Source organism: Musca autumnalis, unplaced genomic scaffold, assembly GCF_047663935.1.
Source record: "Musca autumnalis isolate F117 unplaced genomic scaffold, ASM4766393v1 scaffold_3, whole genome shotgun sequence".
Lineage (NCBI taxonomy): Eukaryota > Metazoa > Arthropoda > Insecta > Diptera > Muscidae > Musca > Musca autumnalis.
In genome coordinates this window covers 101,363,802-101,391,585 of record NW_027411866.1, presented here as the reverse complement: position 1 = coordinate 101,391,585, position 27,784 = coordinate 101,363,802, and the positions used below count along the sequence as shown (strand labels likewise).

The following is a 27,784-nucleotide window of genomic DNA, read 5'->3' as shown; positions in this document are numbered from 1 at the left end:
GTGAGTTTGCTTACTTTTCAAAAAAATGTAGCTCTTTCTTTGATTTCTGTTCCACAAACGTTATTTCTGCTAAGTGAAAAGTTGTAACGGCAAAGCGTATTTTGCTAAGATTTTGCAAAAAATTTGCTCTTTCGTTCCACACAAAATTCTGCATTTTGATTTTGCAGATCAAATTTTGATAAGTTTGCCTTAAATTTGCGAGGTAAACGTTCTCTTTGCCAATGCACATTGTTAAAGCGAGATTTTGTTCGGAAATAGTGAAAACACGGTTATGACAAGAAATTGTAAAGATTTTTCCGAACTTCTACCCTCTGAATCAACCATCCTACTTCGAACTCTCACTATCCGAAATTTCACCCTACGAACAACCCCATCCCGAACTTCCACCCTGCGAACAACCTCACAAATCGATGTTTCTCGATTTTACATTTAGACTAAAGTCTATTTGAGAGACTATTTTTATTTATTACTATACCCTCCACCATAATATGGAGGGTATATTAGGTTTGTCATTTCATTTGTAACTCATCGAAATAATCATTTGCGACCCTATAAGGTATATACATATATTTTTGATCAGCGTAAAATTCTAAGTTGATTTAACCACATCTGTCCGTCAGTCTGTTGTAATCACGCTATCTTCAGAACGAGTTGTGATAGGGGGATGAAATGCTGTTCACACGTGTCTTAAATCAAGTTGGAAGTTGAGCTTTGTTATAGCCCCCATATAGCAGTGCCGTCGATTTCACCTTTTTTTAGGTATTTAGCTACATTTTCAGAACGAATTGGTTATAATATACTTCCAAAACTTACCGACATATGCCCATATTTTATTATAGCCCCAATATACTGCCCAATTTCAGCTACTTTGGGGTTATTAGCTACATTTCCAGGCCGAATTAGGTATAATTCGGTCAATCACCAAGAAACTTCTCCACAATAAATTATGGATATAGGTCTACGTTTTTTTATAGCCCCCATATAGCAGTCCCGTCCGATTTCAGCTATTTTAAGGTTTTTAGATACATTTCTAGAACGAATTAGTTATAATTTGGCAAGTAACTTCTCCACTTTGTGGAGAAAGGAAACTAATTACTCCATGTCGAACATAACGCTTTTTGCTTGTTTTATTTCGCTTAATTTTATTGTATTTCCCTTCATTTTATTTTAGATTATTTTATTTCACTTAATTTTATTTTGTTTATTTTACTTTACTTTACTTTATTTTATTTTATTTATTTTTTAACTTTATTTTATTTCAATTTACTTTACTTTATTTCACTTAATTGTATTTTATGCCGGGCATACACTATGGGCATGCAGGACAGCATTTGTAATAGTATTAGTAAATTTTGAAGTTTTTGTCAATGTATTTGGGAGTAGTTTTGGCAGGATTGAAATCAAAATAGTTTTGATTTTGTAAATGAACCCCTTTCAATCCGATGAATTTTGTTTATTTTCCAAGTAACCAACAAATAATTTTTGAAAACAACAAATATTATTTGTGAGGAAATTAAAAAAATTGGAAAACTTCAATCCAAAACCGAGTTTTGGAGGAAAATTCATCATTTTTGGAATATGGATTGAAGGAATGCCACACACTATTCTATCACACACGTACACAAGGGTTCATTTGGCAGTATAGTGTATGCCCCGCATTATATCACTTCATTTTATATTGTTTTATTTTTATTTATTTTTTATTTTATTTTATTTCATTTTATTTTTTATTTTATTTTACTTCATTTTATTTATTTTGATATTATTTTAATTTATTTCATTTAATTATTATTTAATCTTTATTAAAATTATTTTATTTTATGTTAATTTATTTTGTTTTATTATATTTTATTTCAGTTTATTTTATTTTGTTTTGTTTTATTTTATTTTATTTTATTTTATTTTATTTTATTTTATTTTATTTTATTTTATTTCAGTTTAATTTATTTAATTTTATTTTATTTACTTTTAATAATATCAGTTTCTTTTCATTTTTTCGCTCGTCTCAATTTTACATGTGTTATTTATTATTGCCAAGTAAAAAATAATGCAAAGATGATAAAACGTTCTATGGAACAAATATCATTCACACTTTGCAAGAGAACTGAGAGACTTACCAATATGGCGGAAAAATTGAGCAAGAGAGCACAACAACTGTGCTAAAAGAACAGTGATAGACAAATTTGCTAAGTGCAAGGGAAATTGAAAAGTAATTTTGTGGAACAAAAAAAGGTTATCACTTTTCAAAATAACTAGTTTTTGATAAGTGCAAAATGAAAAGCAATAAGTTGTTTCGTGGAATAGGGCCCAGCTCGTTCTAAGTTCAACCAGTCTGATGAGCCTAGAACGCTAATCGTAGACTGTAACATAGTAATGACATATCAAATATGGCGCCCAACGTTAGTAAAGCGATTCCAGTATGGTACGAGGCTCCTGTTTAACGTTAGATAGTAGGATATATCGAAGCCATTTTTTAATAATGTGGCGCGGCTCCAATATGACATGAAATTCTTATTTAATAGTAGATTGCAGGTCACAGTGAAGATGCTTAACTATATGGCGCCCGATATTGATACTCGACCCATGTATGGAAATAAGATTTCTTCTTAATCGCATGTATTAGAGTATGACGTGTTTACTTATGGTATAACGTATAATATGGCGCCCAATGGTGATAAAAGAACGGGGCAACAATTGCGTTTCGTGAGTCAGCCTGTCTGTAAAGTACAATTTGTTCATATATCGGAGGTGAGTATCGCATTTTTGGGTGGGGGTATCATTTTACCCATTAAATAAAAATGGCACCCAATCAGCCGTTTGCTCAACCCAATACCAACCGATTAAGACAAATAAAAATACAGTTTTTTTGTATCTCAAAAGGTGTTGTTGCGTTTTTTATTATTTAAATGTTTTTCTTTTTATTCTTAAACATAAATCTCGATATCATTCCGAAAAAATTGCGTACAAATACAATGATTGTACTTCTTTTTTCTTGTAAAAAAATAAGAAAAAAGTGACTTAATATCTAAGACAGAAACTGGGAAGAAAAAATATAATTTTTAAATCTCTTTGATTTTAGTTTCAATTTCAAATCTTTTGATTTTAAAATGTTAGTTTTAGTACATACGTATTTGATATGACATGCATAACTGCTGTTGAGTAAAATACTTAAATTATTAAGAAAAAAATATAAGAAGAAATTGAAAGAAGATATTTTGATGTTTTAATATCTTCAATACCGACTATTGTTTTATAAAAATTAATATTGAAAGATAAAAGAAGATGAAATTTAGGCACATTATTATTATAAAAATTAAAAAGAAACAAAATTAGTTTTAAATTCTAAGATACGTTTGAGAAGTCAATGTCATCATACCAAGGCCTGAACACCCACATTGCAGACTTCGAGAATGACAAGAGTGACTTGGACTAGAAAATGTGGAATTAAAACTAAAAAAACTAAAAAAAATAAAATCATATATTTTGTGTGTATATTTCTTAGGTCTCATTGTGTGTGTATGTGTGTTGCATTTCGTTTTCGTTTGTTTTCCAAAAAAATAGCTATTGTTGTTGTTGTCACAATTGCGGATTTCACATTATTGTTTGTCGCTATCGTTTTGTTTTCTTTGCTTTCGTTACATCTTTCTCACATCTTTTACTGTGTTAATGTTATTCTTATTATTTTAATAAGTCTTTTAATTGCTCTTTTTAGCATCTTTTCCTTCAACCTCCTTGGCTTGGCCACGTCCCAAAATCTTTGCCAAACTATCCCATATTCCACCAAAGAAGATGGCACAGCACAAGTTTTCGAATGGCAAGAAGGGATCATGAATACCCAGCAGAATTGAGGACAACTTAAAGTAGACCAAGAATATAACAATACCGAAATAGACTAAAGCATGGGGAGCCGAGATCCAATCGGTTTTCTTGTCCAATACAAAGATAATTGAAGCCAATAGGGAAGCTTTGGTGTAGCTGTAAAGAAATCAAACAACAAGAAGAAAATGGTTAATGGAAACAATGCAGATGGATGAATGTGGTGGTTAAACGAACACTTAATTATGTAAAGTTTAACTTAAAAAGGTACAGATTTTCTTAAGCGTAGACTGTAACATAGCGAAGACAATATTGGCATACATCCATACACGGCTCCAGTATGACCTGCAATTCTTTCTTAATAGTAGACTGCAAGATACTTAACAAAATGGCGCACAACGTTGATACGCGACCTTTGAAGAAGAGAAGATTTCTCCTTAACCACAGGCAGTAGGAAGGTATTTAACAATATGGCGCCAAATTTGATTTCTTCTTAATCGCATGCTGTAGGACATAGCGACGTTACTTATGGTATGAAGATTTCTCGATGTAGCGAGGATATATTTAAATATGTGGCACATAACACCTAGGTTGCAGGTCACAGCGAAGGTACATAATAATATGGCGTTGGTACACGACCCTTGTATGAGAAGATTTCTCCTTAATCGCAGAAAGAAGGGTATAGCGAATGCAGTTATGGCATAATGTATAATATGGCGCCCAACGTTGGTACATATGTCAAAACGGTACGGTAGACCAGCCCTATCTAAGTAGGATGTTGCTTTCTTTTGTACTCCAACCGTAGACATAGCAAATGCATATCAAATATGGCGCCCAACATTGGCAGGCGATCCCTCTATGGTATGAGATTCCAGTTTAAGGCTAGACTGTAGGTATTAGCGAAGACATTTAATAATGTGGCACCCAAAATCCCTACGTACCACCAGTATGACATGTAGTTGTAGATTGCAGGTCACAGCGAATGTACTTAACAATATGCCGCCCATAGTAGATACGCGACCCTTGTATGAAACTAGATTTCTTCTTAATCACAGACTATAGGACATAGCGAATGTACTTATGGTACAATGTATAATATGGCGCCCAACGTTGGTACGCCACGGAACATATGTCATATATACTACAAATAATTTTGGATAGACGAGTATTCAAATAGTTGACCGACTCGATTTAAGCAGGAGGAGCCACTGAGATTCTGCTGAGTCTCGAAAGGGACTTCTCACAGTCCGCAATCATTGATGAATGTTAGTTTCTATAGTAAGTTAACTTTAGATTGTAGCATAACAAAGACGTTCCAAATATGGCGATCTTTCTTAGTAGTAGACTGCAGATCACAGCGAATGTACTTAACAATATGGCGTACAAAGTTGGTACGCGCGCCTTGTATGAAAAGAAGATTTCTTCTTAATCGCAAGCTGTAGGACATAGCGAAGGTACTTATGGTAAAATGTATAATATGGCGCCCAAAGGTGGTACGTAACGGGGCATATGAATGGCCTCTATACCTCGAATAATTTTGGATAGATGACTATTCAAAATAGACTAGCTCGATCTAAGTGAGCCACTGAGACTCGGCTAAGGCTAGAAAATCACTGATAGATGTTAGTTTCTTTAAGCATTTCAAATATGACGCCCACCATATACACTATGGGACGTAGCGAAGACATATTTAATAATTTGACACTCACAATCTATACGCTGCTTCATTATGATATAATATTATTTCTAAAAGTAGATTGAAGGTCACAGCAAAAGCACTTAATAATGTGGCGCCCAACGTTGGTGCGCGACCCATGTATGAAATAAGATTTTTTCTAAATTGCAGGCTGTAGGACATTGGCTGCCACCGTGTTGAAGTGGCAAACACACCCGTATTGAACAATGAATGCCCTGGTTAAAATCCCAGGCCACACAACATCACATTTTCATAGGTGTCAAAAATATCCCTCAGCGTGATGTTGGCTACTTTTTCTGAGTATTTCAGCCATGTAAAACTTCTCTACAGGTGGCGTCATATCCGAAGTTCGGACTTGGCTATAAAACGTAGGTCCCATACATCATTGAGCTAATATGAATCGGGCTGCACACATTGACATGAGAGAAGTCTTCCTTGACCCCTCTGGAATGTTTTTGGAAACAAATGTATGTATGTAGGATATAGCGAAGCTTCTTATGGAATGAGAGTTTTTCTTATAATGTTTAAAATGGCGCCCAACGTTGGTACGCGACTTTGTTTAGGCTATAGCCATCGGCAGTTTGTTGGACAGCGTTTATTTGTTGTCTTTTTGCTGTGGTGATTGGTACTCGGCCGACGTCCAGTGTTAAGACATCTCGAATGCCCTGTTCAAAACATCTCTACTCATACCCTACGGATGTGACGAGGTGGTGGACCTGCATCATGATGTGATGTTTGGGATGACATTTGTTTTTTAACTTATTGTACCAGCATGACTCAATTCCCATTATATACCAGTGTATATAATGAATCCTGACCCATAACCTCTTAGCAATACAACAAAAAACACCCTAACAACTTACAATGATGGCTGCATAAATTCCATGGCAGTTGGAGTCCAGGCACCACGAATCAAACGTTCCAATAATTTTGTGAAACCAGCACCATTGCCCTTAAGGGTACCAATAATAATCATGATGATCCAGGCATTCGGGTACAATTTGGCAGCATGTGTAACACCATCATAGACCTTCTTAGCACGATAGATTTCTTTCATGGCACTGGCAACAACTTTCACGGGTAGGAATTTGCCAATTTTATAACCAATATCGAAGGGAGTATAGAAGATCAAGTACCTATGGAAAGTAAAAAACAAACAAACCTTATATAGGATTCCATTAAACTAATAATCTCATCACAGTGTTACTTACCAAACAGCAGTTCCAACCAATAGTTGTGGTGTATTCTTTAGCGGCGATAGTATGGGTTCGCCCAGCAATGCATTGGCCACCATACCACCCGAGAATATAACCAACATTGTCGACAACCAACAGGCCAATGGATGTTTGCGCGAGAAAGCCTGTGCATTCGAACCCAAGTCCTCACGTACTGCTAGGGCGGCTAATAAACTATGGGCTATATCGAAATATGGAAACATTTTCAATTTAATGACCTGATTGGCCATATCCAGAAAGGCTTCGGGATCCATGATGGTTTGTGTGTGTGTGCGTACTATTTATAACCCTAATGTGCGTTCGTTAGCTGGGGAAGGAGAGATGAAGAAGATAGAAAACAAAAAGAAAAAACAAATTAGTTACAACATTTTAAAATGTTTTTATCTTTGGCATTTGTGTACTTTTTCTGGCATTGCGCCTAATATTCTTCTTAATTTCTCAAAACATCTGTACAAACTCGTGTAATTCAAATAGGCAGGAATATTGTTTACACTTTGTTATTGTGTTGTAATCAAATTGGGAAATGGTATATACTTAACGAAAAGTTAACAACAACAACCTAATAAAGAATAGAATCATTACAAGGTAGGGCATAGCAAACAGCTGATTACAATTTTTATACCCTCCACCATAGTATGGAGGGTATATTAAGTTTGTCATTCCGTTTGTAATACATCGAACTAATCATTTGCGACCATATAAAGTATATATATTCTTGATCAGGATAAAATTCTAAGACGATCTAGCCATGTCCGTCTGTCTGTCCGTCTGTTGTAATCACTCTAGCGTCCGCAATAATTGAGATAGAGTGCTGAAATTTTGCACCCGAGGGTCTTTTTTCCATAGGCAGGTCAAGTTCGAAGATGGGCTATATCGGTCCACTCTTTGGTATAGCCCCCATATAACGGTACCTCCGGATTTGAGGTATTTTGACGTTCTTCGCCACATTTGCAGACCGAATTAGCTATAATTTGGCACTTAGGGTTCCTAGTGATCAACAAACTTATATCCCAAAGGATATGGGCATATGTCCATGTTTTGGTATAGTCCCCATATAACGGTACCTCCCGATTTTCGGTATTTTGAGAATTTTAGCCACAATTTTTAACCGAACTATCTGTAATTTGACATTTAAGGTTCTCAGTGGTCATAAAACATCTCCACGAAACATCGTCAACATAGGTCCATGTTTTGGTATAGGCCCCATATATCGGTTCCTCCCGATTTTCGGTATTTTGAGAATTTTAGCTTCAAATTTTAACCGAACTAGCTGTAATTTGCCATTTGAGGTTCTCAGTGATCATGAAATATCTCCACCAAGCATCGTTAACATAGGTCCATGTTTTGGTATAGCCCCCATATAACGGTACCTCCCGATTTTCGGTATTTTGAGAATTTTAGCCACAATTTGTAACCGAACTATCTGCAATTTGACATTTGAGGTTCTCAGTGGTCACGAAATATCTCCACCAAACATCGTCAACATCGGTCCACGTTTTGGTATAGCCCCCATATAACGGTAACTCCCGATTTTCGGTATTTTGAGCATTTTAGTTACAATTTTTAACCGAACTAGCTGTAACTTGCCATTTGAGGTTCTCAGTGGTCATTAAACATCTCCAACGAAACATCGTCAACATAGGTCCATGTTATGGTATGGCCCCCATATAACGGTTACTCCCGATTTTCGGTATTTTGAGAATTTTAGCTGCAATTTTTAACGGAACTAGCTGTAATGATCGGTATTTTGAGAATTTTAGCTCCAATTTTGTCTATTCAAAAATAATCGTCAATATATGTAGGTCCATGTTTTGGTATATCCCCCTATATAACTGTACCTCCCGTTTTCGGAAATTTTCAGTGGTCACGAAATTTCTTCACTAAAATTCGACAACATGGGTCCATTTTTGAGGGTCTACATTGTTTTGATGAAACTACCCTCAATTTGATTCTTGATGTTCCCTGCAGCTATAAAACTTTTCCGCCAAAAAATTTAAAAATAGGTTGACTCTTTGATATAGCCCCGTATGTGATACCTTTCACCTCGCAGAACACATTTTTCTAGATTAGATAACACTGTGCAACAAAATGGAGGTGAAAGTCTGGGGCACGGAAAATTCCTCTTGGGGAAGAAAGGCCTTGGTGGGTATATTATGAACCCCGAAGGACAGATCCGCCGTGAGTCGAACTTCCGCGTTATGGCGTGATGAAATTTTTGTTAGAGACCCTGTGGGCCATCAGGAATTAGCACTATATCTTTGTTCACTGTTTCTTAAGTGCTCTACAAAAACAACAAACAAAGATATAATGCTAATTGATGATGGCTTACAGGGTCTCTTGCAAAAACTTCATCACGCCATAACGCTGAAGTTCGACTCACGGCGCATCTGTCCTTCGGGGTTTTTAATATACACACACCAAGGGCTTTCATCTCCAAAAGGAATTATCTCTGCCCCAACATTTGTGTTTACAGTGTAATTTAAGCAATAGTGGGAGGCAGTAGGAGTCTATCCATTGTCGAAAAGTTGTTCCACCTAAAATTGTAAAAGGACCCTAATTATTCCATTTTAATTAAGACTATTTTATGGTGGAGGGTATAAAAAGTTCGGCCCGGCCGAACTTAACGACTTTTTACTTGTTTTCTATTGGTTTGCTTATTCTTTCAAATCAGTACCCAGCCAGCATTTATTGAAATTTTTAATCAAATTCAAGTCTTTTTTGATCCGAATGCACGATTAAAAAGCTGGAATATGAGCTAATTTTCTGATCATAAGTGACTCCTTCGTCGGGAGGAAAACGTAACCTCAGGCGACTCTTCTAAACAAATCACAAATGAGTCTTCCTCTGCATTAGTTTCGAGTCATTTTTGCTCATTTTCTGATGGTAAATAAAGTCTTTTTCGAGTTGTATTTTAATCATTTATTGGTGATTTGTTGATTAATTTAGGACTCTTTTTCGAGTCTTTTTTGAGTCATGTTTATAATCGTTTATGAGTCTGTAGGGAGTTATTTATGAGTCTTTTTATTAGACGAAAATTAAATGAACTTTCTTTTTATTCTTCTTTGCTTTTTGTTTCTTTCCTTTATACGTTACATTAATGTCAAAGTTTTATAGAAAGTGTATATGAGAACTATTTACAACCAAACCATAATGCGTAAACAAACAAAACAATCAGTTTTTGATCACCTATCAGTTCAAAATATGATCAGAAGGTACATAATTATAATCACTTTTCAAACACCTGCATGACCCTTTTTTGATTAAGCACTTTTCAATCTACCGATGACCAAAATGTGACAATAAATATATACAAAAATAGTCACATTTTAAACGCCTCTATGATGTATTTATGATTGCTACACATTTGTTGTTGTATTTTAAATTGAACTCTTTTTAATCACTACAGGGAGTCACTTTCGAGTCTCTTTCTGAACATACAAGCGACTTAATTTGATCACCTAAAGGACTCTAAAAAGACTCCGCAATGTGATTTTTTAAAAATGCTAGCTGGGTATACACAAATTGTGTATGTATGTGTATGGTTTTGAAAAATATGACAAAATATTTTATACATTATTGCTCTGTTCCAGAACCAGCAAGAAGCTACTAATTTTTACTACGATTACATTTGCTCTGTTTCAGAACCTGCAAGAAGCTACTATTTTTTACTACGATAACATTTGTTCCTTTATGTTATCGGAAAAAATAGTAAAAGTTAGTAGATTCATGCAGTTCTGGAACAGACCAATTTTTTCCTTTATGTTATCGGAAAAAATAGTAACAATTAGTAGATTCTTGTAGTACTGGAACATACCAATTATAATTCAGTCGAAATGAAAATTGCTATTACAACATTTATTTGTATTTATTACAATATTGTGATGAAACAAACTTTTGAACATATACAGTAGCTGACTCTGTAAAGAAAACTTATGTTTGGTTTACATTCGGAGTTGTTTCGTGATTTCGAAGGCATTTCGTGATTTCGCGCGGAATCAAACATCATTTATCATGATTTTACATACAAAAATGAAATCATCTCATTTCGATTTCAGTGAAATCAACATCGAAATCACAGTACACATGATATACAACCCTGTTTTTGCCTAATGGCTTTACCTAATTAACTGCGTGTTGCGTGTGAGTTCAAAAAACAAAAACAAAATACATGTATTTGTTTTTGTTGTCAATTTGAAATACATGTATTTTGTTTTTGTTTTTTGAACGCACACGTAACACGCAATTAATTAGGTAAAGCCTGAAAAAAGTACCAAAAGTTGCAACACTTTTCACGTATCAGAATAAACAAGGTAGATGGTCAATTGCTGCAACAAAAATTTTCAGTATCAAAATTTGTAAACAATGTGAAAAATATTAAATTACTTTGTTACAATGCTATTTCTTATTGTGTTCCCATACTTTTTAATAGCAATGTTAGAAAAAGTAAGAATTGTCAAAAATTGATTCCCCAAACAAATTTCTTAAAAATACGGGAACGGAAAAATGACGGAAATTACAAAAACTCCAGCAGAAATGTCAAAATTAACGTATCAGTTATCGCATTTGGATGGAAATGAACATGCTGCTAGTAAAATTGTATGGCAGAAAACAGGAGAAGAGGGTGTTATACGGCGCTATTTTTATTTAAAGAGAAGTGCAATTCTTCCTAGATTTCGAAGTACGGGAACGCATTTTTAGCACTAAACCGGGAAACTGCTGCAATTGGTAATATTTTACAAGATCTGAACACAACTTTTTACTTTTTGCTATTCTATAATTTTCGAAATAAAGTTGTAAAGTTCTATATTGTCGTATATTTTTGATGACTAGTTCAATTTACAACAAATTATTTTGAAAATTCATGTTCGATCAGCTGCGCATATTCATCTACCTTGTTATTGTGATATGTTTAAAATCAACAAAAAATAAGTGTAAACACCGGGTGTGTTTCAGGATTTCGTGAAATCGAGTGGATTTTGGAACGCAAGTGTAAACTTGGCATTAGCCTCCCATTAATTTTTCGCGTTTTTAGTTAATGATCCAAAATATCAAATAAACAGTACAACCTGTTGCATATTCAGTTAAGGCAATTCTGACAGAATAAGCAAATACGCCCCGGCCTTGTTTTTCACAATTTGTTCGAACCTGACCTACCTTCCAAATTATTGTACCATGATGTCTGCAGTATTTGTGCAAAAAAACTGACTTTCTTATACTACGTTAATATTTATATACGTCAAAAAATCCACTGCATTTGTGACGAGGGTCTATTTGATAAATGCGCAATGGAATTGACATTTAAAATCCAGTGGTTTTCATAAAGCTAAACTTACTAAATCTGAAACAAGTTTAGGGAGAGAGTGAATTCTGAAAAAGATAATAATTTTAGACGTGCTTGTTTGCTAAAGATCAGATGATACCTTTTCTTGCTGCAAAACAAATTGCAGAGAATTTACTAATTTACTAATTTTTAATATTTTTGTCGATGAGGGAACAGTTGTTATAGATTCATGCAGGTTTTGGAACAGACTTATTAGCTTTGTTCCTTTACTTTTTTAATGGTAAGGGTGGTAAAATAGAAAAGTGTCAAAATTGCTCAAAATTGCTCTCTCATGAACATTTTTACCAGAAAAGTAAAGGAACGGAAAAATGGTAGGTCTGGCAGCAATGTCGAAAAGAAACATAAAAAAATCAATTTTCGTCTTTTATTTCACAGTTTTTAATTTAGTTTTATCAGCGTTCGACTTTTTCTTCTGTTTTCCGTCCATTTTCTTTTTCATTGTGAAATAATAGTCAAACAAAAGTCGAAAAATCAGTTCTGCCATTTTTTACCTGCAGAAATTTTGCTGGTAGCCTGTGGTAGAAGAGAAAGCCATTTTCGCTCTCTCTCCACTCTCACTCTCTTAAAAATTGCTTCCAGTTTTGCCAATTTTCGGGGTTAAGGAACGATTTGCAGGTTAGAAATGGTCACAAATGGTAAAAATGGTAACCTCAGGTAAGTAAAGGAACACAGCTATTAGTTGCGTTCCTTTACTAACTTCAGATTACCATATTTAAACTGCAAAACGTTCCTTAACCCCAAAAAGTGGTAAAACTGGAAGCAATTTTTAAAAGGGAGAGAGAACAAAAATGAATTTCTTTTCTACCACATGCTACCAGACAAATTTCTTCGGGTAAAAAAGGTAGAACTGATTTTTCGACATTTGTTTGACGATTATTTGATTCTTTTTTATTTTTGTTTCTTTTTGACATTGTTACCAGATCTACCATTTTTCCGTTACTTTACTTTTCTGGTAAAAGTGGCCATGAGAGAGCAATTTTGACAGTTTTCTCTTTTACCACTTTTACCCTTAAAAAAGTAAAGGATTATTATATACATACATGGTACAAATACACAGGTAGCCGCATCGGCAATTGTTGGTAACATAAGGTGTCAAAATTTGACATCAATTCAATGCAGTTGACATATTATGTTACCATCAGCTGGCATGATAATGCTACCTGTATTATTGTACCATGATACATACATAGGTCCTCTCTCAAGCGAATTCAAACAAAAAACAAATTTGAAATGTCAAAATTCGTAAACAGAAGCAAAAAATGGTTTCGCCGTGACAGAATACATTTGTTATTGTTCACGTTCTTCTATTTTCAACACATTTCAATTATTATCTCACTTGTTTTACAAAAATTTCATAAATTTGTTACTGGGAGACAAACGACAAATTTATGTATGTGTTAGTAAATCAGAGTTGTATTTTAAGACAAATTGGCAGACTTCCGTATAATCGGTTGCTTGGCAAATGACTGCAAATATGTGAAGTATTAGCTGTGTTCCAGAACTAAAAACTTTTTACAATTTTTACGACTTTACACATTTTACCGGAAATACCGTTCCCGTAAACAAAAAAGTTGTAAAATGTTCACTTCTCTTTAAACAAAAATGGCGCTAAATGATGCTCTCTTTAAAAACCTTTTACTCGACAAATTTGAGCGTGTAAAAAATAGTAACACGATTGCCGGCGTCTGGTTGGCTGATAGGCCGACTTTGAAATTTTTTCCAGCATTTTTGACGTTTTTTCTATTTTTGTGTTCCCGAACTTTTTGAAAATACTTTTGTGTGAGAACAATTTTTCTCTTTTACGAGTTTTACTATTAAAAAGTACGGGAACAAAGCTATTATGTTTCTTAACGCCGTAGTACTTAAAAACTGCGAAGCCACTTGTTTCGAAACGTCAAAAATACACATTTGCTCTGTTCCTTTACGTGCCTGAGGTTACCATTTTTAACCTGTAAAGTGTTCCCTTACTTTTTATAGCATACAATTTATATGATAGCAGTTTGCCACTTTTACCATTTTCTCCCACTGTTACCATTTTAAAAGTAAAGGAACAGACCAATTATTAACGCAGGTAAAAAGCCGACATGTATCATTTTTATTTCTGATGGATTTACCCCCCGTTTACACATGCAAGTAACTTACTGACAGTTGTGTATACATATTATAGTCGAAACATAAATTTTTTCGAACTGACACTGGCATGTGTAACCGTTCGGAAAAAATTGAAGTTACTTTCAAAGCACTTACATTGATTACTGACACGGAAAGTTTGTCGGCAGTGAGGTTGTTAAGGCCTGCGTACATTAGCTGCTATGCCTGATTGCCTTGCTTCCCTGCTTCATTTTTGACATAATAAAAATAAAAGAATAAAGAAGGCCGAGGAAATTTCGAACTGGGTTGCCCTTTTCTTTTTTATTCATTTATCAGAAGTAACCAAGGTAAGCAGGCAAGGCAGCTTATGTACGCAGGCCTTTAGTTGGTGTGGCAGTGAATATGTGTGAGTGTATTGGTATTTTTCGAACTGTCACTTGCATGTGTAAACGGGGCGTAAGTTGCATTTTCGAGGAACAATACCCCGCATGGGATATTTCGCAATGGCTTGCATTTTAATTGCATCTTTAGACTGGTTAAAAATGCAATCCGAAGAATGCATATAAATTCAATCCAAAGCACAGCATCTTAAGTTGTGATTTGGATCGAAAATGGAGTGCATCCTAGCTGTGTGCTGTGGAAGCGAAATGGAGTGCATCCTAGCTGCGCGCTCTCTTGTAGAATTCATAAGTCGATGGTCAGACTAGCACGATTTCAACATGGCGACGTCAAGTTTATAGGCGAGGGGTATGAAGTAGTGAAACCCATGTACATGGTTTTCTGTGTTTGTTGTGTTGCCTCTTCTTGTTGTTCGTTGCAAGATTTTTTCTTCCATTTTCTTTCATTGTTATTTTCTCAAGCACACGTTAAGACCAAAGCAAGCATAAAAAGATTTAATAAAAACATTAAATTAATGAAATAGTGAAAATTTAACTATGTATTAATATTAATTTAATTATAAATGTTAATTATTTTGTGCTGTTTTTAGTTTATTTATGTTTGTTTTGTTTTTATTGGTATGAGAAACACAACAAACGCGAATGGTAAAATAAAAAGGACACGAAAAAATCTTAAATTTCACGTTAACGTGTGTGGACACTAACGAAACTTGAAAAGAAATTTTAACGAAATTGGTTTCAAGAAACCTTGCTAGTCTGACCATCGACTAAGTAAATTCATAGGAAAAGATGTACTCTAACGGCAAATGTACCGTACACTTGTAGTGATTCAACTGCAACCGCGGATGCAAACTTTTTGCTGGGTAGAAAAAGATGTACTCCAACGGCACTTGTACTGTACACTTGTAGTGATTCAACTGCATCCGCGGATGCAAACTTTTTGCTGGGAATGTTTGCAATTTAGTTAGTTTTTTTGGGCATTAAATATTTGAATGACTTCAAAAAAATCACTCAAACAGCAAAAATACATCATACGACCTTTGTTGTAAAACTTTTTTTCGGACAAAACAAATAAGAACATTCCGGCGTCTATATATTTAGCTCTGTTTATTTACGTCCAAGAATCTTACATTTTTACCACTTCTTACTATAAAAACGTTCCTTTACTTCAGACACCATACAATTCATATGGGAGCGGTTTACAACTTTTACTACTTTTGCCGGTTTTATCCTTTTCAAAAGTAAAGGAACAGACCACTTATTTGTCTATGATACAACGTTAATTTTTTATTGTGTTCCCGCACATTTTAATGGCAAAGTTAGCACACATTATTCTTTCGACATACAGAAACTGGCTGTAAGTGTAAACTCCGGTGGATTTCGGAGCATAAAGGCCTGCGTACATAAGCTGCTCTGCCTGATTGCCTTGCTTTCCTGCTTCATTTTTGACATAATAAAAATAAAAGAATAAAGAAGGCCGAGGAAATTTCGAACTGGGTTGCCCTTTTCTTTTTTATTCTTTTATCAGAAGTAAGCAAGGTAAGCAGGCAAGGCAGCTTATGTACGCAGGCCTTAAGCCTGTTTACGTTACGGCTTTTTGTTTGGTTAATAGCATGTTTATAATATAACTTTTTGCTGGGATAGCCTTCTTTGTGAGGATTTGTTTGACGTATACACAATGGTATTGACCTTTGAAACCCAGTGGGTTTGATAAATCCAGTTATATGTAAACGTACTGTAGACCAGCCTTTATACTAGATTTATTAAATCCAGATGAGGTTTTATGAATACTCGAATGCCACGTTTATATTATAGTCTTTTGCAGGGTCAACCTTCTTAATGAGGATTTATTTGACGTATACGCAAAGGAATTGACATTTGAAACCCAGTGGGTTTGTTAAATCCTGTTATATATAAACGTACTATAAATCAGCTATAAAGGAACAGAGCTGTTTAAATGTAAGACCGCATTTAAATAGCTCTGTTCATTGACTAAAAATCGTTGTTTCTGATTCAAATAGTTGATAGTATTTTGCGTCACTGTAAAAATATTCACATACACGATTAACACCATCAATAATCTTGTCATGTTCTCCAATTATATAAAATTTCACGGAAAAGCTAAAATGTGTTTGTTTTTAATATTTTGGAATCTTTGTTTTCATTATAAGAAACTACTTAAAAATCGCGAAATGCGTATTCACAATAAAAGCGCCAAAATTTCATGTCATTTGTATCATCATCTTTGCATCTATTTTATTGTTGTTGTCACGATTTAGATAAAGGGGAGGATGCAAATTTGCGAGAAAATAACATTGGCATTTGTGAGATTTTTTTTGGGAAAAATTGAGAGATAGTCTCAAAGAATAAAACAAAAAAAAAAAAAAACAACACAGAATCCCCGTGAGGCGGCTAGGAGCTCCAAAAATAAACACACAGCAGCGGCGACGATGGCAGAAGAAAAATTCAAAAAAATATTAACCATTAGGAAAAAATCGAAATTACACCAACAATTATACATAGAATTTTCTTAAAGATGTTGGCATTTTAACTAATTCATTATTTTTTATTTATTAAGGAAAGTATTTATCATAATCATGATTGCACAAATTTAAAAGTTTGCACAGTAATTAATCAATCATAGCCACATTGGGGAGGTGCGATGGTAAAGATGTGGTGCGGCTTTTGTGATAACTAAAAGTTATAAAATTTAACACTTTCACTGCATTTATCAACCTCTCACTTTTAGAACCTTTTAACGTTATTTGTTGTTTTGTTGAACAAATTGTTAGGATTGTTAAATATTTACTTTTTTGTTTCTTTTGAAATAAGAATTTCAAAATATTATTAGCCAACCGCAGCGCAGCAGCAGCTCTAACAATGTTGGGTTTTCAAAAATTTGAAAATTGTCTATGGCTATAAATTATTTTTTTTTTTTTTGGCAACGAACGAGAACGAAATAAACCGCAAACACGTCCGAACACGAGAGCAAAATCCACAACACAGAGACTTCGACGACTAAAGAAATTGAAAATTGAGGCACAAAACAAATGGCCCACAGCAAGCGTTAGCGCAGCCGACGATAGAAGAGCTAGAGATAAAATACAAAATTGTGTTAAATTTAGAATCGCCTTTTGCTGACATAGAGGAAATAAAACAACAACAAGCCAAAAACACGACCGGAAAATTATAGTTGTGAGTTTTTTGTTCTCATTTGTTGTTGCCAGATGGGTAGCTTGGGAATGGGCATATTCATCCAATACTATTTGCAAATATATAAATAAATTATAATAAGTAAAAGTTGCAAAAGTAGTAAAAGTGGTGGACGACCCCCATATAAAATATCTTGTTTCGGTGTAAAGGAACGCAAAATGTGGTAAAAGTTGTAAAAACTTTTTAGTTTTGCAACACAACTTTAGAACCAATTGTTATTCAATGATACTACCATTAACAGCAAATTTCGACTTTTCTTCATTGAAAATCTATTCGCAATAGTGGCTTCCATGGTAGTCCCAGTCCACACTAGAGTGATTTCAATGGAATAATTTCATAAAATTAGTAGTTCATAGATCGAGTTCCCCACTACAGCAATTTCATAAAAATAATTAGTATGTCCCGGTCCACAATAGAGTGATTTCATTGCAAAAAAAAAAAAAAAAATCATGAAATTATGCGCCCCTAGATCGATTTCCATAGTACGGATTTAACAAACCCACTGGTTTTCAAATGTCAATTCCTTTGCGTTTACGTCAAATAAATGCTCATTAAGAAGGTTAACCCTGCAAATGCCTATAATGTAAACATGGCCTAATATCATGAAATTGCTGTAGTGGTGAACTCGATCTAAGAACGCATAATTTCATGAACTTTTTTCAATGAAATCACTCTAGTGTTGAACGGGCCGTATTGTACCTTGATGGTATTGAAATCTACCATATCAAAATTCCCCAATTTTGTTATCGCTGAATTCCATTTTCCTATTGGCAACTCTTTACAAATCCCCCCAAAAGAGAAATGTTAAAAAGCGAAGCACATAAGATAATTGCCAAACTCTCAGATAAACAGAAAAAGTATCTCATTTTATTGTACACGTTATAATTACGACATGCCGTTTCGTTGTGTCGTGTACCAGTAATGTAATGTTTTGACAGACAAACACGTTGAAATGCAACGTATGGGGGTAATATATGTGAACAAAAATGTTCTGTGATAAGAATTGAGAGTTGGAACTCCTATGAGCACATAAAAGAGGGGAATATTTGTGACCTGTTCCCGTACTTTATAAAGTGGTAAAAGTCGTAAAACTTGTAAAAGTCGTAAACGATTTTCATATAAATTTTGTGTACGGGAACGCAAAATGTGTAAAAGTGGTAAAAATTGTAAAAACTTTTTAGTTCTGGAACATAGCTTTAATTTGTTCCATAATTTTTTTAAATGGCTAAGGGGTTATCACCATTTTTAGAGTGGCCATCAGGGGAAATAGTAAGGTGGCGTAAAACGCCAGCTTCTTGGTTTCAAACTGTAAAATTTTTTTGTTATTGTGAATTTGGTACTGAGTCTTCATTGGGGCAATACAACTTTTCCCCAGAATTTTGTCGGTATTGGCCTACTCCTTCATACAGAGCCCATAGAACGGTACCTCCCGATTTGCGGTATTTTGAAGGTTTTAGCACATTATGCTACTAATGCTAACTAAAGAGCAAATAAAGAATTATTTTATCGCAGTTTGCCCATCTAAAATAAATAAAAGAATTATTTTATCGTTTAGACATCGTAAATATTAGTCTTGGTTGATTAAAAACAACTTTGTACATCAAAACAGATTTAATTCTACCGCCCTGTTTACAAATTTTTACATTTTAAATTGTTTTTAGTGTAGCAATTCACCGATGCATCTACCTTGTTTCTAGTGCCAGCTTGCAACTTTTTGTATTTTCTAGCAACATGTTGCAAAAAACAGAGTTGTATACGAGGATTTATGCCAGATTTAAAACAAATCCACTCAATACGAGAATTTACTTTTGTATGGGAAATCTGGTAGATTTTGGCTGGATTTAGCAAATAAAACCTGATAATGTGCTAAATCCGGCTAATGAAGTCATATTTAAATGGGCTATAAAGGCCTGCGTACATAAGCTGCCTTGCCTGCTTACATTGCTTACTTCTGATAAAAGAATAAAAAAGAAAAGGGCAACCCAGTTCGAAATTTGCTCGGCCTTCTTTATTCTTTTTTTTTATTATGTCAGAAATGAAGCAGGAAAGCAAGACAATCAGGCAAGGCTGCTTATGTACGTAGGCCTTAACCCTGCAAAAGGCTATAATATAAACATGACCTAATTTCGGTAATTAAAGAAATTTGCCGGTAATAGCCCATTTAGATATGACTTCATTAGCCGGGTTTAGCACATTATCAGGTTTTATTTGCTAAATCCAGCCAAAATCTACCAGATTTCCAATACAAAAATAAATCCTCGTATTGGGTGGATTTATTTAATTTAGATGGGAAAACTGCGATAAAATAATTCTTTATTTGCTCTTTACTAGGCGTTTACACCAGACAGTTTGTCTTCAAATACAACTCTGATTTACTAACACATACATACATTTGTCGTTTGTCTCCCAGCTGTCCATCATTTTTTCACAGACAGTAGAGAAGACAAATTTTTGGCATTTTTGTAAAAATAAGTGAGATTATAATTGAAATGTGTTGAAAACAAAAGAACACGAACAAAAACAAAACATGTGAACGGAAAACAAAAAGAAATCGACGATTTTCATTCAAAATCTTACAACTGTTTTTGCAGTTGTCGGGACGCCTACGTCACACAGGCAAGTTGTGGGATTTTGACAATCAATACATGAACTCAACTGTCCTGTCATTTGTAAACGCAGGGTTAGTTTGCATTAGTAGCATAATGTGCTAACATTTTCAGTATTAAACAATAAATTTGTAATTTGACGTATGTTTTTGAGACGAATTCAATTTACAAAAAATTTTTTGGCTTTTCAAATTCGATGAGATGCCATTTAAATCCTCCAAAATGTATATCTAAATGCAATGAGATTTGTACTGGATTTATTAAATCCAGTCGAGGATTTATGGCAAGTCTAAATGAGCTATAAGTTTGCGACCAAAATAAACTTTGGTTTTTTCCTTTACTTTTAAAAATGGTAGAAGTGGCAAACGTAGCTAAAGTTGTAAACTGCTCTCATATCAATTGTATGCTTACATCAAGGAAGGAACACTTTTCGAGTAAAAAGTGGCAAAAATTGAAGATTCTTGCACGTAAAGGAACAGAACTCTTGTTGCTAGGTACTACCCATGGCAGAACTCCCAGGTAGTGGTATCACACCAGCTGATCGAATATGAAAAGTCAAATCCCTTTATAAAAAAATTATTTTTGTTTTAATTTCCCCAACAACATAAAGAAAGTTTTGACATAACATATTCAAAATTTTACGATGCCACTACCTGGGTAATTGTGCCATGGTACTACCGGTAGCAACAGGGTTGTCAACATTTATTGATACTTTTCATTCATAATTTTGCGTTTTAAATTATTACAAAAATCCATAAAAAACTTTTCTTTTAAATTTTTGTTTTTTAATTTTGTGTTTTCAATTACAACAACTTTTTTGACAGCTCACAGTACATCAGCTGGGCTGATGCGGGACCTGTATAATTGTGCCATGGTCAGAAATGAAGCAAGAAAGCAAGGCAACCAGACGAGGCAGCCTATGTACCCAGGCCTTTAATGTCATGTTCACAGGAGCGTTTGATGTACGTTGTTCGCCTTTCGAAATACGTACAAGAATTAACCCGTTTCCACGACACCATTCGTAATTAAGAGAAACATTATTTATTTTTCCTTATAGCTCATTTAGACTAGCCATAAATCCTCAACTGGATTTAATAAATCCAGTACAAATCTCATTGCATTTAGATATACATTTTGGAGGATTTAAATGGCAGTCAGCTGATTTTTGTTCATAGCACAATTACCAAGGTAGATGCATCAGCCCATCTAATCGAATTTGAAACGTCAAAAGAAGTTGTAAATTGAATTCGTCTCAGGCATGATGAAATAATAAGATGGCGTAAAACGTCCAGCTGATTGGTTTCAATCTGTCAATTTTTTGTTATTGTGAATATGTGAATGAATTGTATGTAAACGTAAACAAACATTTTGACAAATTGAAGAATTTTCCGCCAAAAATGAGTTGTTGTTGGGCTACTTACGTGACATGTTAAATAGACCTTGGTCTCAAGAAACGTACGGCAAATTACAAATTTATTGTGTAATGTTTGGTTTACATTCGGCGTCTTTTCGTGATTTCGAAGGCGTTTCGTGATTTCGCGCGGAATCAAGCAAAAATTATCATGATTTCGCATACAAAAATGAAATCATCTCATTTCGTGATTTCAGCGAAATCAACGTCGAAATCACAGTACACATGATATACAACCCTGTTTGTGACTGAAAAATTACCAAAAGTTGCAACACTTTTCACGTATCACAATAAACAAGGTAGATGGTCAATTGCTGCAATAAAAAATTTTAGAAACAACATTTTTAAACAATGTGAAAAAAATATTAGATTACTTTGTTACTATGCTATTTTTCATTGCGTTCTCGTACTTTTTTAATGGTAATGTTAGAAAAAGAGCGAAATGTCTAAAATTGCTTCCCCATACAAATTTCTTAAAAAATACGGGAACGAAAAAATTACGGAAATTGCAAAAACTGTAGCAAATCAACGTATCAGCTATCGTATTTAGATGATAATGAACATGTTGCTAGTTTCTACTATGCCAAAATTGTATGGCAGAAAACAGGAGAATAGGGTATTATTCGGCGCTATTTTTGTTTAAAGAGAAGTGTAAGTCTTGCTAGACTTCGGAGTGCGGGAACGGGTTCTATACACAATTAATACGATATATAGATAATTTTACGATAATTTTCGAAATAAAGTTGTAAAGTTCTATATTGTCATATTTTTGATGACTAATTCAATTTGCAACAACTTGTTTTGAAAATTCATGTTCGATCAGCTGCGCGTATGCATCTACCTTGATCATTGTGGTATGTATGAAATCAACAAAAAAAAAAGTGTAAACACCGGGATGTATTTCAGGATTTCGTGAAATCCAGTGGATTTTAGAGCGCAAGTGTAAACTTGGCATAATATTGAAAATGTTAGCACATTATGCTACTAATGCCAAGATCTATTTAACAGGTCACGTAAGTAGCACAACAACAACTCTATTTTGGCCGAAAATTCTTCAATATGTCAAAATGTTTGTTTTATTCACAATAACAAAATATTTGACAGATTGAAACCAATCAGCTGGCCGTTTTACGCCACCTTATAATTTCATCATGTACTAATGCTAACTAATGAGCAAATAAAGAATTATTTTATCGTTTATGGGTACTCTACACGATATGTTTTTTACATATGAGTTGTCACTTTGCATATACATTTTGTATGGCAGAAGTGACAACTCATATGTAAAAAACATATAGTGTAGAATACCCATTAGACATCGTAAATTTTAGTCTTGGTTGATTAAAAATTAACTTTGTATATCAAGGCAAATTTAATTTGTTCGCCTTGTTTAAAATGTTTAATATTTTAAATTATTTTTGTTGTAGCAATTCACCGATGCATCAACCTTGTTTCTTGTGTCAGCTTGCAACTTTTTGTATTTTCTAGCAACATGTTGCAAAGAACAGAGTTGTGTACGAGGATTTATGCCGGATTTAAAACAAATCCTCTCAATACGAGGATTTATTTTTGTATGGTAAATCTGGTAGATTTTGACCGGATTTAGCGAATAAAACCTGATAATGCGCTAAATCCGGCCAATGATGTCATATCTAAATGGCATATTACTTTTTGTTTCCTCGTTTTCATGGGAATTTGAACTCTTAACACGTGTAACATATACAGTATGCAAAGTTCATATTCGTACACCCCTAAAAATTGGATAAAATCGTTATTAATCCCATATTTTATGTGCAAATATGAAACAATGGATGGGAATTACTATAAAGCTGAAAGCACATCCAACGTTTGTGTCGTTTTGGCCGTTTTTACACTGTTCGGCACATGATGAAATAATAAGGTGGCGTAAAACGACCAGCTGATTGGTTTCAATCTGTCAATTTTTTTGTTATTGTGAATTATTTGTATGAAAACGTAAACAAACATTTTGACAGATTGAAGAATTTTCGGTCAAATCAGAGTTGTAATTTTTCTCCTTACGTGACCTTATAAATAGATCTTGGTTCGGCATGATGCCGAAAAATTCAAATTAATTTGAAATATATGCCGGCAAACATATCAACGCTGGACTTGGGTGTCGGCGTTGCCCTGTTGTTGTTGTTTTTTTCTCAACGCCCAACACAAAATCTTACTCAAACATTGAATGTGTTTTCAGCTTAACGATGAAAAACCCAGCAAAATAAATTGGAAGTAGTGCAATGTAGACTAGTTCTTTCATTGCATGTTTTTATGCAGTTCAAACGGAGTCGTGAAATAGACACTCCATTCCTCACATTTTAACCGCATTTGGATGCAATCCAAAGAATCACATCCATTCGTCACATTTTAACAACATCCGGAGGCAGTTCAACGGAGTCGTGAAAAAGGCACTCCAATTCCTCACAATTTAACAGCATCCGGATGCAGTGCAAACGGAGTCGTGAAAAAGGCACTCCGTTCACTACATTTTATTAGCAGTTGTTAGAGATCCCTACATGTACACAAATCAGTTTATATATCTCTACAGGCAGCGGAATAAAAGAGATAATCGCGTTAACATTTCCAAACATTTGTTAATACAAACTAAATAATATTTAATTTGTGAACATTTTTCCGGTAACTCACGAGAAGAAAATTTCCCAATGGGGTGCTGTTGGAGTACATGTCGAAATCTTAACTGGTGATGGGAAGACAATATCAAACCCATTTAGCAAAAGAAGCAAAAGCACTTAAGCTTGGATTAAATAAAGAGCGAAGGAACACACATGTTTGCTATTGAATTCAATAGAGAATTTTCATAATTTATGTTAATTTAATAAAGTTATTAATATTTTTGTTTTACACAAATAATAAATGCATTTTATTTTGTTATTCAAAACACGTGCTCTGGACTGCCTCCTATTCTACCCCAAAGGGTCAGTTAAAATGCAATGCCAAAGGGTCAGTTAAAATGCAGTGCCAAAGGTTCAATTAAAATGCAATGCCAAAGGGTTAGTTAAAATGCGGTGCAATGGAGCGCCTCTTTCCGGGGTCACTCCCTTGTAAAAATCATGAGTGAAAATGCATAATTTGATGCACTTCCAAATCACTTGTACATATCATTTAACTGCCTCTTTGGAGGCAAACTTTTCGCTGGGAATTTAAGAATAACCAAACAAATTTTTAACTTATTCTCTCATTTAAGTATAGATGGCGCCTGTGTGGGTGGCAATGTTTGTATTCGTACACATTTTCAGATTTGTACGCGAATTTGAAACAATGGACCACAAATATTACTACAATGAAAGAGGATAGAAATTTTGCTATGCTTTGAATGTATACTAATCGTTGAACCGTTTAATTTTCTGTCACGGAAAAAAGCTCTAATGCAAACGCCGTAAGAAATTGAGAATTTAAATCCAGCGCAATGTAAATGTACTATTATATATGTAGGTTATTTAATGTCAAATAAACCCTTTTAATTTGCTATATACTAAGGCGAATTTAAGAAGGTGATCCAAAAGGCGAATTAAGGCGAGCGAACTCAGGCCGTAGTCTTCATTTGCTGTCAAAATTTTTTTGCGCGACATATCTTCAAAAGACGGAAGAAAATGGTTTAATATTCTTCGCGAAACTTAAATAAAGATGTTGTACACAAATATACTTTATAGAAGCGAAATATTTGTTATTTATTTTGTAGTGCCTTGCTATATACGTTAAATAAATGTAAACATTAGATCTGTTCCAGAACTAAAAAGTTTTTACAATTTTTTCCACTTTTACACATTTTGCGTTCCCGTACACAAAATTTATATGAAAATCGTTTACGACTTTTACAAGTTTTACGACTTTTACCACTTTATAAAGTACGGGAACAAGCCAATTGTTTAACAGGCGAAACTATGGTGGAATAAGAAGGTGTTGCATCAAATCATGTCAAACGTCAAATTTGCTCACAATAATGCATTACTGTGAATTGCTTGTTTACATATTGTATGTGATTTTATTCACAATAACGCATTTTGACAACTGGTATGAAGATCAGCTGGTTTTGGCGTTACACCTTATTATTCCACGATGGGCGAAACGACGTATGACCACAGCACTTCAAAAGCACCCTCAAAGAAACGATAGAGAATAATACTATTTTTACATTTACGAAATCCACTCGATTTCATCTGTCAATTACTTTGCGTATACGTCAAATAAAAACTCATTTGAAATCGATTGGATTTCATTTGACGTTTGAGCAATGGAATTGACAGTTGAAATCGAGTGGATTTCGTAAATGTAAACATAGTATAAAGGAACAAGCACTAAAGGTCTGCGTACATAAGCTGCCTTGCCTGCTTACCTTGCTTACTTCTGATAAAGGAATAAAAAAGAAAAGGGCAACCCAGTTCGAAATTTCCTCGGCCTTCTTTATTCTTTTATTTTTATTATGTCAAAAATGAAGCAGGAAAGCAAGGCAATCAGGCGGAGCAGCTTATGTACGCAGGCCTTAAAGGCCTGCGTACATAAGCTGCTTTGCCTGATTGCCTTGCTTACCTGCTTCATTTCTGACGTAATAAAAATAATAGAATAAAGACGAAATTTTGAACTGGGTTGCCATCAGTTGGAAATTGGGTCGGCCTTCTTTGTTCTTTTATTTTTTATTGAAGCAGCAAAGCAAGGCAATCAGGCAAAGCAGCTTATGTACGCAGGCCTTTAAGCTGTAAACAGATACAACGTTTGATTAAAGTTTTGTGTCGTTTTGGCCGTTTTTACACTGTTGGGCATGATGCCGAAAAATTCAAATTCATTTGAAATATATGCCGACAAACAGATAAACGCTGGACTTTGGCATCGTCGTCGCCCTGTTGTTGTTGTTTTTTTCTCGACGCCCAACGCAAAACTTTAATCAAACGTTGTATCTGTTTCCAGCTTTACTCTTATGTTACACGCTAAAACTTTCATACGAAACTTTCCCGTTATTTTGGCGTTCATAGATCGAGTTCCATACAAAAGTAATTTTATGAAATTACTGTAATGGGGAACTCGACCGAAGAACGCCAAAATAATGGGAAAGTTTCGTATGAAAGTTTCAGCGTGTAACATAAGAGTAAACGATGGGGAAATAAGAAATCATTCACAACTTCAGCTCATAGGAATGTCAACTGTTTTAAGCGTGGTACACACGATCAGTTTTGACTGTCAATTTTTCGGATATATCGTTAACTTTCAAACTGTCCAGCAACCACAAAATATTTTTTATCCTGTTATTTGACCCGAAAATCCGGGTACAAAACCCGGGTTTGACCCGGCTCTACTGAACCGATTGCTACAATAGCTATCGTTGGAAAGCATATAGAAATACCCACGCAAAAAGTGGTCATACGATGGGGAATTTATTTTCGACTTTTTGAGGGTTTTATGGAATACAATTCATATGGGACCGGTTTTAAACTTTTACTACTTTTGCCGGTTTTACCATTTTCAGAAGTAAAGGAACAGACCAATTGTCAGTTTTGAATGACAGCTTTCTCTTATGTTACACGCTAAAACTTTCATACGAAACTTTCCCATTATTTTGAAGTTCATTGCTTGCTAGTGTGTCATTCATCATGCAACCGCAAAATGTTTTGTGGTTTCTGGACGGTTTGACAGTTATCGATAATTGCTAAATATCGACATTCAAAACTGGCAATGTGTACCCAGCTTAAAGGAACATACCAATTGTTATCGTAGTACTAAATAGTAACTCCTTGCAGGTTCTGGAACAGAAACATTTGTTCATCGCTATCGCTATGTCCGTGTTTAGACACACAAATTTCTCGGGAAAGTAAATTCAGTTTTTAGGCAATAGGGTGTGGGATAGAGTATTGAGAAGCTCTTTCCTCTCCGCTCTCTCCCAAAAAACTCAATTTACTTTCTCGAGAAATTTGTGTGTCTAAACACAGACTATGATCAAGTTCGTAGA

At 34.5% G+C, this 27,784-nt stretch overlaps 1 protein-coding gene across 1 annotated transcript; it reads right to left on the bottom strand.

The window, feature by feature from the left end:
- Positions 1-3,073: 3,073 nt before the first annotated feature.
- LOC141397195 (trimeric intracellular cation channel type 1B.1) lies at positions 3,074-17,741 on the bottom strand. Its single transcript, XM_073973251.1, has 4 exons — positions 17,387-17,741; positions 6,724-7,054; positions 6,376-6,648; positions 3,074-3,975 (listed from the first exon to the last, which is right to left on the bottom strand). Exons 2-4 carry the CDS (start codon positions 6,999-7,001, stop codon positions 3,696-3,698), a joined length of 831 nt encoding a protein of 276 aa, XP_073829352.1. The 5' UTR covers positions 7,002-7,054; positions 17,387-17,741; the 3' UTR covers positions 3,074-3,695.
- Between the last annotated feature and the right edge of the window lie 10,043 nt (positions 17,742-27,784).

What these genes read in the sequence shown, in the direction of transcription:
- LOC141397195 (XM_073973251.1), bottom strand. Translation starts at nt 7,001, where the DNA reads ATGGATCCCGAAGCCTTTCTGGATATGGCCAATCAGGTCATTAAATTG. An exon ending in TTGGTTGGAACTGCTGTTTG is followed by an intron (nt 6,649 to 6,723) that starts GTAAGTAACACT and finishes TACTTTCCATAG; the next exon opens with GTACTTGATCTTCTATACTC. An exon ending in GAATTTATGCAGCCATCATT is followed by an intron (nt 3,976 to 6,375) that starts GTAAGTTGTTAG and finishes ATTTCTTTACAG; the next exon opens with CTACACCAAAGCTTCCCTAT.